Genomic DNA, 13,303 nt, shown 5'->3' with positions numbered 1-13,303 from the left:
AGGGATGTACATCAATTTATCGTCCATTGTCTTATCCTATTCATCTCCAATGGTGGTAAACAAAATTACCCCCTTCTGTACATTATAATTTGTGTTTGATACGTTTGGACACTCAACTTAATGAACCAACTAATCAAAATTCAGTAAGTTGTTAAGCTAATGAATCAGAAAATGTAATTATAAAACTTTGGGGACTAGTGTAAAATCATCCTAATGTCCCCTCCCTCCATGACGCCCTTGATATTGTTTCCTAAAATATTGATTGATTGATTTGTTTTTGGATCAATAGTGGCGTCATACCCAGGTATATATTTATATTGGACAACAGACAGACAGACAGACAGATAGACAGATATATAGAGAGACAGATAGACAGATATATAGACAGACAGATAGACAGATAGATAGACAGATAGATAGACAGATAGATAGACATATATATAGACAGATAGATAGACAGATAGATAGACAGATAGATAGACAGATAGATAGACAGATAGATAGACAGATAGATAGACAGATAGATAGACAGATAGATAGACAGATAGATAGACAGATAGATAGACAGATAAATAGACAGATAGATAGACATATAGATAGACAGATAGATAGATAGATAGATAGACAGATAGATAGACAGATAGATAGACAGATAGATAGACAGATAGATAGACAATAGATAGACAGATAGATAGACAGATAGATAGACAGATAGATATACAGATAGATGGACAGACAGATATAAGGACAGACAGACAAATAGACAGATATATAGACAGACAGATAGACAGATAGATAGACAGATAGATAGACAGATAGATAGACAGATAGATAGACAGATAGATAGACAGATAGATAGACAGATAGATAGACAGATAGATAGACAGATAGATAGACAGATAGATAGACAGATAGATAGACAGATAGATAGACAGATAGATAGACAGATAGATAGACAGATAGATAGACAGATAGATAGACAGATAGATAGACAGATAGATAGATAGATAGATAGACAGATAGATAGACAGATAGATAAACAGATAGATAGACAGATAGATAGACAATAGATAGACAGATAGATAGACAGATAGATAGACAGATAGATATACAGATAGATGGACAGACAGATATAAGGACAGACAGACAGATAGACAGATATATAGACAGATAGACAGACAGATATATAGACAGATAGATAGACAGATATATAGACAGACAGATAGACAGATAGATAGACAGATAAATAGACAGATATATAGACAGACAGATAGACAGACATATAGCAGACAGATAGAATGACAGACAGATAGACAGATAGATAGACAGATAGATAGAAGACAGATAGATAGACAGATAGATAGACAGATATATAGATAGATAGATAGACAGATAGATAGACAGATAGATAGACAGATAGATAGACAGATAGATAGACAATAGATAGACAGATAGATAGACAGATAGATAGACAGATAGATAGACAGATAGATATACAGATAGATGGACAGACAGATATAAGGACAGACAGACAGATAGAAAGATAGATAGACAGATAGATAGACAGATAGATAGACAGATATATAGACAGATAGATAGACAGATATATAGACAGACAGATAGACAGATAGACAGATAGATAGACAGATAAATAGACAGATATATAGACAGACAGATAGACAGACATATAGGCAGACAGATAGAATGACAGACAGATAGACAGATAGATAGACAGATAGATAGAAGACAGATAGATAGACAGATAGATAGACAGATAGATAGACAGATAGATAGACAGATAGATAGACAGATGGATAGACAGATAGATAGACAGATAGATAGACAGATAGATAGACAGATAGATAGACAGATAGATAGACAGATAGATATACAGATAGATAGACAGATATATAGACAGATAGATAGAAGGACAGACAGATAGAAAGACAGACAGGCAAATAGACATATATATAGACAGATAGATAGAGATACAGATATATAGACAGAGAGACAGATAGACAGACAGAAAATCAGACAGACAGATGGAGGGACATACAGACAGACAGTATGAGAGACAGACAGATAGAAAGATATATCTTACATACATATAGAAAAACATATAGAATGACAGACATATAGACACAGGGATGTTAAGATGTTAAGATTCTAGGGAGCTTGGTGTCGCTTTGGGTACTAGGCAACTAGACCTCTCTCCACGCATACTCCGCTTGTGAATGCAGTGTAAAGCGTCCAATAGCCCATCAGGCAACCAACTCTCTGAGATGCACGACCTTTGTCTGAGAAGTCCCAACTGTGCATGGTAACGAATTGCGCCTGTTTTGGGCCAAGGCATTCCCCCCACTCTAACTATTTGCGTCGCGCATCTGACATAGTAGCAGTGGGAACCATTTTTAACATCTTTAGTTATGACGCGGTGTCGGACCGAGATTCGAACCTATCAACTTCCCAACGATGAGCCGATGCACTATGTGTTGAGCCACAGTTGCGGGTTTAGACACAGGGATAGACAGATAAACAGAGAGATAGACAGACAGATAGACAGACATATCTAGAATATATATAATATTTAGAATGTTAAATGGATTAGAATGTCTAACTTCAGATCAATTAGTCAGTAAATATCAGTCTGACAATCTATTAGTCTGTCTGTCCTTCTGTCTGTCAGTCTGATTAACTAGATTATACAATATTTAGAATGTTAAATGGACTAGAATGCCTAACTTCAGATCAATTAGTCAGTAAATATCTTACTGAACATAAACAGGTAAATCCTTTTCTCGTATTCATTCGAATCCGGTGGATAGGAACCAGTTCTCATGCATACGAAAAAACTATGTCTAGCATCGTATTATATCCAGCTTTCTACGAATATAAAAATGTACAATCATAAGATTAAAACCAGTTTTTTTAGCCTGTGCCTTCGGCACCTCGAGGCTAAAAAAACTGGTTTTAATCTTATAATTGTACATTCTATATCCACGGAAAGCCATTTATAATACGATGAAAGAAATAACTATTCAGTTTCGCTTCAAATCCGATTAATATCCAGTGGATTAGAACAGGTTCTCAGCTCAACTAAAACAATATGTATAGCATTGTATTATATCCAGTTTTCTACTAATGTCAAGATCAGTTTTTTTAGCCTGTGCCTTCAGCACCTCCTGGTTAACAAAACTGGTTTTATTCTTATAATTGAACATTTTTTATGTATTTGTTGAAAGCTGTTTATAATGTGATGCGATATACATGAAATAATATGATGCGATTAATCTAGGCTGTAAGTTATATGATAGATGAGGTACCAGAGCTGGATCTTTAAATCATTTTAGTGATGAGCCACATCGGGGTGTGCCGAATTTCAGAGTGCGGCATTTGATAAAATGCTGTGCTCTCATTGGTGGAAAGTTGGCTCACCCCAATCTGGCTCACCACTAAAATGATTTAAAGATCAAGATCAGGATTTCCACCAATAAAACTTACTAACCATTTATCTATCAATCTATCATTTGATCTACCTATCAATCTATCTATCAATCTATCTATAGATCTATCTATAGATCTATCTTTCTATCGATCTATCTATCGATCTATCTATCGATCTATCTATCGATCTATCTATCGATCTATCTATCGATCTATCTATCGATCTATCTATCGATCTATCTATCGATCTATCTATCAATCTATCTATCAATCTATCTATCGATCTATCTATCAATCTATCTATCGATCTATCTATCGATCTATCTATCGATCTATCTATCGATCTATCTATCGATCTATCTATCGATCTATCTATCAATCTATCTATCGATCTATCTATCGATCTATCTATTGATCTATCTAACCATCTATTTATTGATCTATCTATTGATCTATCTATCGATCTATCTATTGATCTATCTATTGATCTATCTATCGATCTATCTATCGATCTATCTATCGATCTATCTATCGTTCTATCTATTGATCTATCTATCAATCTATCTATCGATCTATCTATTGATCTATCTATCGATCTATCTATTGATCTATCTATCGATCTATCTATCGATCTATCTATTGATCTATCTATCGATCTATCTATTGATCTATCTATCGATCTATCTATCGATCTATCTATCGATCTATCTATCGATCTATCTATTGATCTATCTATCAATCTATCTATCGATCTATCTATTGATCTATCTATCGATCTATCTATTGATCTATCTATCGATCTATCTATCGATCTATCTATTGATCTATCTATCGATCTATCTAATGATCTATCTATCGATCTATCTATCAATCTATCTATCGATCTATCTATGGATCTATTTATCTATCTATCTATGAATCTATCCAATCTAGGCTGTAAGTTATATGATAGATGAGGTACCAGGATTCCCCACGAATAAAACTTACTGGAAACAAGTTATAAATTCAACAAGAATCAAATTAAAAGATGCTTTAGGTAAGCTTTTGATAAATTCTCATAATAAAATAACAGGATGTCTATTTGTTGGTTTGTCTGTATTGAAGGATCTTGCTATCCTCTGAACCATTTGGGTTATCCTTTGCAGGGTAGCTTCTTATAGGTCTCGAGAAGGTTTATAATTATTTTGAGGAAGAGAAATAAAAAAAACTAGAGGCCTCTACTGGTGTAGCCGCTAGTCCGCTAGTAAAAGTTGTGTGTGTCTGTACAAAAGAATCTTGCTAACCGCTGAATCAACATGGTAGTCCTTTACAGTGTAGCTTCTTATAGGTCCTGGAGAGGTTTATAAATATTGGAAAAAAATTACCATAAAATTATTTCAAAATAATGCTAGGCAGTGCCATTATATGATAGCTTCCAATCCTACAAGGTTGTCTATGCTAAATTAAAAGTGTGGCCGTCAACTTCCATTCTCCCCCCCCCCCCCTTACAAATCTCAAGGGACCTTAAAGACCTCTAGGGGGCGTAGCTGATAGTGTCTGTAATAAAGCTAATAATAAAAACTACTCTATAAATCTCCTTTACAGTTTGTTTCTCCTTTAAAGTTTTTGTAACCCATACAAGTGGCAAATAGAGAAAGTCGCTCAATGTGACGTCATAAAAATGAGAGAGATGAGAGGAGAAGTGGAAAGAAACCCCCTAAAGAAAGAGATGGATAACCACCCATTTTTATGACGTCACATGTCTTTTTATGAGGGATGTGGTATAACAGTTGTTGTTATTCAAATCTTGGCTCAACACTGCATCATAACTAAAGACATTAAAAAAGGTTCCGACTGCTACTGTTTATTTATTAACAGTATTATAATACAGGTATTAAATATTCATAAACAAACAATATTAAACATTAAATATGAATAAAAATTAAGGACAGATCTTTCGAATAATAATTATGTACACTGTCAAAGGACTAAACAATCTCCAGAGACAGACAGATAAATAGACAGATAGACAGACAGATGAATAGACAGATAGATAGACAGATAGACAGACAGATAGATAAACAGAAAGATAGAAAGATAGACAGTTAGACAGACAGATAGACAAACAGATAGAAAGATAAACAGATAGACAGACAGACAGATAGAAAAAAACAGATAGACATACAGAGACAATCGAGCAGGGGGGAATGGCTAAATCAAATTTTAAAGACAGATAGACAGACATATAGACAGACAAATAGACAGACAAATAGACAGACAGAAAGATAGAAAGGTAGACAGACAGATAGAAAGATAGACAGACAGACAGACAGATAGACAAACAGATAGAAAAAAAGACAACAGACAGACAGATAGACAGACAGACAGATAGACAAACAGACAGATAGACAGACAGACAGATAGACAGACAGATAGACAGACAGATAGACAAACAGATAGACAGACAGATAGACAGACAGATAGACAGACAGATAGACAGACAGATAAACAGACAGATAGAAAAATAGACAGATAAACATACAGACAGACAGATAGACATCTAGAGACAATAAAGCAATGGGAAAGGCTAAATCAAATTTTAAAGAAAGTTAGACTGACATAGACAGACAGATAGACAGACAGAAAGATAGACAGATAGACAGACAGATAGACAGACAGAAAGATAAACAGAAAAACAGACAGATAGACAGACAGATAGACAGACAGAAAGATAGACAGATAGACAGACTGATAGACAGACAGATAAACAGACAGATAAACAGACAGATAAACAGACAGATTTTCAGACAGATAGACAGACAGAAAGATGGACATACAGATAGACAGACAGATAGACAGAAAGATAGACAGATAGATAGACAGACAGAGAGACAGATAGACAGACAGAAAGACATACAGATAGAAAAATAGACAGATAGAGAGATAGACAGACAGACAGAAAGACAAACAGATAGAAAAATAGACAGTTAGAGAGATAGACAGACAGACAGATAGACAGACAGATAGACAGACAGATAGACAGACAGATAGACAGACAGATAGACAGACAGATAGACAGACAGATAGACAAAAAAAAACTAAATTAAATTTTTATATTTCAGGAAGAAGAAAATTGAACTGCCGACAGTTTGAGGGACCTGGCAAAAATAAAACTAGGTAACTTTGAAACTGATAAATATCCGCTGGTTTAGAACCTGTTCTCAGTCATACTATCCGCATACTGTCCGCGGAAAGCTGTCTATAATACGATGCTATAAAATATATAAAACTAAGGGATCTAAAGGGATAAGACAATGGCTGATATTAATATTTCTAGTATGGCTTAAAAAACAATTAATGCACAGTGGAAAGCTGTTTACAAAAAACAATTCTACCTAAGAGTCTGGGCGTAATAGATAGCTTTGAATGGTAATTTACATGTTAGAAGTGTATTGCAAATTTAAAACCATTAAACATGAATATTGTAACCATAGACGTGCAAAAGGGGGGTTTGGGGGGTTGTATCTACCCTGCTGTCAAAACTAAGGTGGATAGATACACCCCTTTATAACCTTCTTTATACACCCCTTGACAAGAGTCAACACCCCTATCTGTCTGTTTATATTTCTTTCTTTTGTCTGTCTGTCTATCTATCTGTCTTTCTGTCCTTCTATTTGTCTGTCTATCTATCTGTATGTCTATCTGTCTCTATTTCTTACTTTTTGTCTATCTGTCTATATGTCTTTCTATCTGTCTGTCCATCTGTCTGTCTATCTGTCTTTCTATCAGTCTGTCTATCTGTCTTTCTATCTGTCTTTCTATCTGTCTTTCTATCTGTCTGTCTATCTGTCTGTCTATATATCTGTCAATTTGTCTGTCTATCTATCTGTCTATTTATCTGTCTATCTGTCTACCTGTCTATCTATCTATCTATATGGCTATCTATCTGTCTCTGTCTATATGTCTATCTATCTGTCTATCTATCTGTCTATCTATCTGTCTATCTATCTGTCTATCTATCTGTCTCTGTCTATATGTCTATCTATCTGTCTATCTATCTGTCCATCTGTCTTTCTTTCTGTCTGTCCCTCTGTCTTATAAAAGACACATCCCCCTTACAAAAACCTTGTTGATATTTGAGTATGTTTAAATACAAATCTGCATACAATCCGCTGGATTAGAACCTGTCCTCAGTCTTACTGTCTGCATAATGTCCGCGGAAAGTTGTCTATGATACTATGCTATATATAAAGATATAAAACTCATGGATCTAAAGGGGATAAGACAATGGTCAATAAATTGATGTACAACCCCATTGATTGATGATACACAAAATTACTCCTACGATAGATTTAGATTAGTTGTTGAAACTCTTAGGCACTAAACTTAATGAACCAACTATTAAAAATTCAATAAATGATCCCAAAGTTGTTAAGCTAACGATTAAGAAAAGGTTATTGTAAAACATTGAGGACTAATTTCATTAGCATCCCATTGTCAATGTCCAACCTCATTGATGATACACAAAATTACCCATATGGTAGAATATAATTAATTGTTAAAACTTTTTGACACTAAACTTAATGAACCAACTATTAAAAATTCAATAAAAGTCCCCAAAGTTGTTAAGCTACTGAATAAGAAAAGGTTATTATAAAAGTTTGGGGACTAGTTTCATTAACATCCCATTGTCCCCTCCTTCTCTGGGGGGGATAGAGAGCTAATAAAGTCCAAGCTTTTTTTCAAGGGGTTGGGTTAAAAAATCATTGATTGCCCCCTCCCCCAATATTTTTTTTTTTTTGGGGGGGGGGGAAATATTAAAACTAATATACACCCTCCTTTCTAGGACGTCCTTGACAAACGGACATACATAACATATTTACACATTAAGAATTGCTTTGCTACAAAAAATTGGGTCCTTTGAAGAAAACGAAGTTGCTGGTTTTGTCGTATTTTCACAGTAGCTTTTTAAAGGTTATTTTGGGTTAAGTTAAGTAGGTGATTGCCCCGAAGGGTTAGAGCCCCCCGCAGAGGCTAGAAATAGGAGAAAAGCTACTGTAAAAATATGACTAGACCCACAACTTCGTTTCCTTCCCAAAAGATTTAATAAAAAAAACAAGGAAAAAATTTAAATCACTCTAATCTCAAAAAAAGCATGAAATTGAAAACAAGGATGATGCAGAGAGGGAGAGGACAATGGGCTGTTTATTACACTAGTCCCCATAGTTTTATAATAAAGTTTTCTTTTTTGTTGGCTTAACATCCTTTGGAACTTGAAATTTTGATTGGTTGGTTTATTAAGTTGAGTGTCAAAACGTTTAGTGTATCATCATTGGGGATGTACATCAATTTATCGGTCATTGTCTTATCCCTTTAGATCCCTGAGGATGATATTAGCGCAAAATTATTGTTATATAGAAGTAACAGGATGTTCTTCTGTCGTAGCCATAGGATCTCACTAACTAATGAACCGATATGGATCTCCTTTACATAGGTGGATTTTTCTCATATCATGTGCCCCTAAGGTCTTTTTGGGGCATATCCGTTATTTATAATAGTTATTTCTCGCATCATATTATAAACAGCGGATATAGAATGTACAATTATAAGATTAAAACTATTTTTTTAGCCCCGAGGTGCCGAATGCACTGGCTAAAAAACTGGTTTTAATCTTATGATTGTACATTTTTATATTCGTAGAAAGTTGGACATAATATGATGCTAGACATAGTTTTTTCGTATGGATGAGAACCGGTTCCTATCCACGGGATTCGAATGAATACGAGAAATTAAGTTACACTTAAGCACTCCGAGGAAAATCATTCTGCAAAATTTGAAATCTATAGGACAATTCTAACATGTCTAAATTAGCGAAAAGAGCTAACACTCACGGACGGACAGACAGACTGACCCTAATTATAGAAAAGGCTTCTTTTTAAAAAATAAACCGACGGACAGATATAACAAATTAAAGAGTGGCTTCGCAACTAACAAAAATTAACGTTGCATTAAATTGGAAAAAAATCTTTTAAATTCTTAATTAGAAAGACTAAAGGAATAAAGGACAAAAAATGTTTATAATTTTTATTTCTATTGCATCGTAGTATAGACAGCTTTTCGTGGATATTAAAATGAAAAAAAGTATAAGATTGAAACTAGTTTTGTTAGTCCTTAGGGGCCAAAGGCGCCGGCTATCAAAACTGGAATTAATTTTATCATTTTAATTTTGATATTCGTGGAAAATTGTGTATAATTCGATATTATGCAGGTTTTTTTTAGTATGGCTGAGAACCAGTCCTAATCCAGCGGATATAAATCGGTTTGTAAGTTGATCTTTTATGCACCTTAGGAAATGTGAAACTAGAATATCAAGCAAATAAAATCTTGAAATACAAAGTTTCAACTAATTATACTGTAGAAGGGGTAATTTTGTTTGTAATCATTAGGTTTGTAGCAATAATGTAAATTAAAATTAAGATTATTGGTGTAAACGTTTAAACAATGAAAGATAATGAACCAACCCAAATCAAAATTAAATCAAAGTACCCAAAGTTTTAAGCCAACAAATTACATTACATTGCTACAAAACTTTGGTTACTATTTAATTAACAGTCCAATGTCCTCTCCCTCCCTGGATAAATTATATTCGTAATTTCTCCCAGATTATTTTTCTTATAAATTATACAATTGGAGTACCTCAAGTGTTAAGGTTGTCTTCTAGGACCTGTTGGAGTACCCCAAGGTTGTCTTCTAGGACCTATTGGAGTACCTCAAGGTTGTCTTCTAGGACCTATTGGAGTACTCAAAGGTTGTCTTCTAGGACCTGTTGGAGTACCCAAAGGTTGTCTTCTAGAACCTGTTGGAGTACCCAAAATTCCCACAGAGAGAGGGTACTATGGGCTGTTTATCACACTAGTCCCCAAAGTTTTATATTAACGTTATCTTATTTGCTGGCTTAACAACTTTTAGGGACTTCAGTGAATTTTGATTGGTTGTTACATTCAAATAAGTGTCCATACGTTTCAACCACTAATTGCAATCTAGACAAAGGGGTAATTTTAAGCATCATCATTGGGGATGTACACCAATATACTGCCAATATATTTGTATTTTTATATAGCATAGTATCATAGACAGCTTTCCGCGGACATTATCCGCGGATAGTAGGACTGAGAACCGGTTCTAATCCAGCGGATTGTCAGCGGATTTATGTTTAGGAGAATACCTGTGAAAGAATTACAACCAGACGATGCCATCAAACATTTTAAGACCAGGAAAAGCTGGACAACTCTGTTTAGTAGCGAAGCTACTCTATAATTAGTGATGTCTGTACGTCAGGTACTCTACAATTAGTGATGTCTGTATATTAGCTACTCTACAATTAGTGATGTCTGTACGTCAGCTACTCTACAATTAGTGATGTCTGTACGTCAGCTACTCTACAATTAGTGATGTCTGTATATTAGCTACTCTACAATTAGTGATGTCTGTATATTAGCTACTCTACAATTAGTGATGTCTGTATGTTAGCTACTCTACAATTAGTGATGTCTGTATGTTAGCTACTCTACAATTAGTGATGTCTGTATGTTAGCTACTCTACAATTAGTGATGTCTGTATGTTAGCTACTCTACAATTAGTGATGTCTGTATGTTAGCTACTCTACAATTAGTGATGTCTGTATGTTAGCTACTCTACAATTAGTGATGTCTGTATGTTAGCTACTCTACAATTAGTGATGTCTGTATGTTAGCTACTCTACAATTAGTGATGTCTGTATGTTAGCTACTCTACAATTAGTGATGTCTGTATATTAGCTACTCTACAATTAGTGATGTCTGTATGTTAGCTACTCTACAATTAGTGATGTCTGTATGTTAGCTACTCTACAATTAGTGATGTCTGTATGTTAGCTACTCTACAATTAGTGATGTCTGTATGTTAGCTACTCTACAATTAGTGATGTCTGTATGTTAGCTACTCTACAATTAGTGATGTCTGTATGTTAGCTACTCTACAATTAGTGATGTCTGTATATTAGCTACTCTAAAATTACCTGCGACCATGGCTTAACGTTCGTCGTCAGGGAGGTCACCGATATAACTAAAGACGTTAAAAAAAGTTCCTACTGCTGGTATGTCAGGAATATACATAATTAGAGTATAGGGAATGCCTTAGCCCTTGAACAGGCGCAACTCATTACCATGCACAGTTAGGACTTCTCAGACAAAGGGTTGGTTGTCTTTTGGATGTTACTCAACCTTATATCCTTGGGTGTTAGAGTATTGCATCTGGATTCTCCAGATGATCACTCAAAATCTAAGGAGAATCCTACCCTTACGAGGTAAGGTACTCTACAATTAAGGATGTCTGTATGTCAGCTAATATCTTTAAGAAATATTGGTATTAAAACCCGGTTCCGGAAAATGGAAAAAAAAAACGGTTTCCGGCTTCATAATTGCATCATTCTCAGTATGAATCCCCCCTCTACTACCCTGGCTTTCATTTCCCCCTGGAGCAGGCAGTTTAGCTTACTTCCGTTTGCCAGTATAGCTCAACAAAATTTTAAAATCATGAAAATCCAAAATACCCCTTCTAACTTTTTTGTTTTTATAGTAAAGTCGCTGATTTTTTTCGTGAAATCTAATGTTTATTGACAAGTACATCTATTTGTGAATTCGTTTTATTCAAATTATTATTTTTTATATGATTTTTTTATCGTTTTTTTACGCCCTATTATGACCCGGTTCGGCTTGGCCATAAATACCCGACAGTTTTAAAACCCGGCTCGGTTTCGGTTTTTATTACCTGGTTTTAACTTTTCAACCAATAAAAATAACAGTTTACGTCATTAGTAAGGGTTTGAGCCACCCTAATAACCCTAGTAATCTCTATAGGTGTCACCAAATAGTTTTATGCTCGTTTTCTGATATGTAACACTCAAATTTTATATGTTCTTTTTTTGTAGTGTGTGTCTTTTAAAACTTCGAGCAATGGGTTTTTTTACCCGAAAATTGCGGCACCTATAGCCGAAACACTAAATTTGAAATAAATCGCTTCATATATTACTTGTAGCTCTATAGATTACATGAGGTTGTGTAGTTTTCAATTACGGATCGTATCAAAGTTCTAAAAAGTGTTCATCTCACTTTTGGCGTTCAAAAATTACATTTTTCGATTTTTGGTCAAAATAACCGGGTTTTTACAGCAAAACCGGGTTTTAACGCCGGCGGAAACCGCCCAAAACGGGTAATAATGCCTGGTTGGTATTTATGGCCGAGCCGAACCGGGTTTTTTTGCAACTTTCCTGTGCACGCCACTAGAGCAAAACAAAAAAATACGAATTCCGTTTTGACCATTATAAAGCTTCCCTGAAACTTTCAGCTCGATCGGCCCAAAAAAGTGGCGCTCGGCACTAATGGGTTAACTGATGACGAAAGGACTGATGGACGGACTGACCCTATTATTCGCTTTAAAAAAAAACATTGATTATAGGTTTGTTCAAAAACGCCAAAAAAATGAAACGTTCACAAAAAAAATGGCGCCCAGCCTGTTGAATAGAGAGACAAGGTCCGCAAATATTTGAACTTATGATGAACAGACGTACGAAAGGACTGATGGATGGACCAACCCTATTATAGAAAAGCTTTACTTTTAAAAATCATGATTTTTATACCATGTATGTTTGAAATTGCCAAAAAAATGGCGCCAAAGGAATAACCAGCCTGTCGAATAATCAGAGATAAGGAGGTGAGAAACCGATGGTCCGCAAATCTGATTAGAATATTCGAGCTGATTACAAACTGTTGAAGGACTGATGGACGGACTGACCATAATATAGAAAGCTTCGTTTTTATAAATCATGACTTTTATACCGTG

At 34.9% G+C, this 13,303-nt stretch overlaps 1 protein-coding gene across 1 annotated transcript; it reads left to right on the top strand.

The window, feature by feature from the left end:
- The first annotated feature begins 293 nt into the window (after nt 1-293).
- On the top strand, nt 294-10,740 carry LOC145306979 (uncharacterized). Its single transcript, XM_080149319.1, has 5 exons — nt 294-304; nt 2,716-2,785; nt 4,378-4,480; nt 6,546-6,600; nt 10,641-10,740. Exons 2-5 carry the CDS (start codon nt 2,717-2,719, stop codon nt 10,738-10,740), a joined length of 327 nt encoding a protein of 108 aa, XP_080005445.1. The 5' UTR covers nt 294-304; nt 2,716.
- The last annotated feature ends 2,563 nt before the right edge of the window (nt 10,741-13,303 follow it).

Source organism: Acartia tonsa, chromosome 15, assembly GCF_053477335.1.
Source record: "Acartia tonsa isolate MP-2025a chromosome 15, ASM5347733v1, whole genome shotgun sequence".
NCBI classification, from domain to species: Eukaryota; Metazoa; Arthropoda; class Copepoda; order Calanoida; family Acartiidae; genus Acartia; species Acartia tonsa.
Note: the sequence above shows the minus strand (reverse complement) of the source record. Positions and strands in the feature narration are given on the sequence as shown.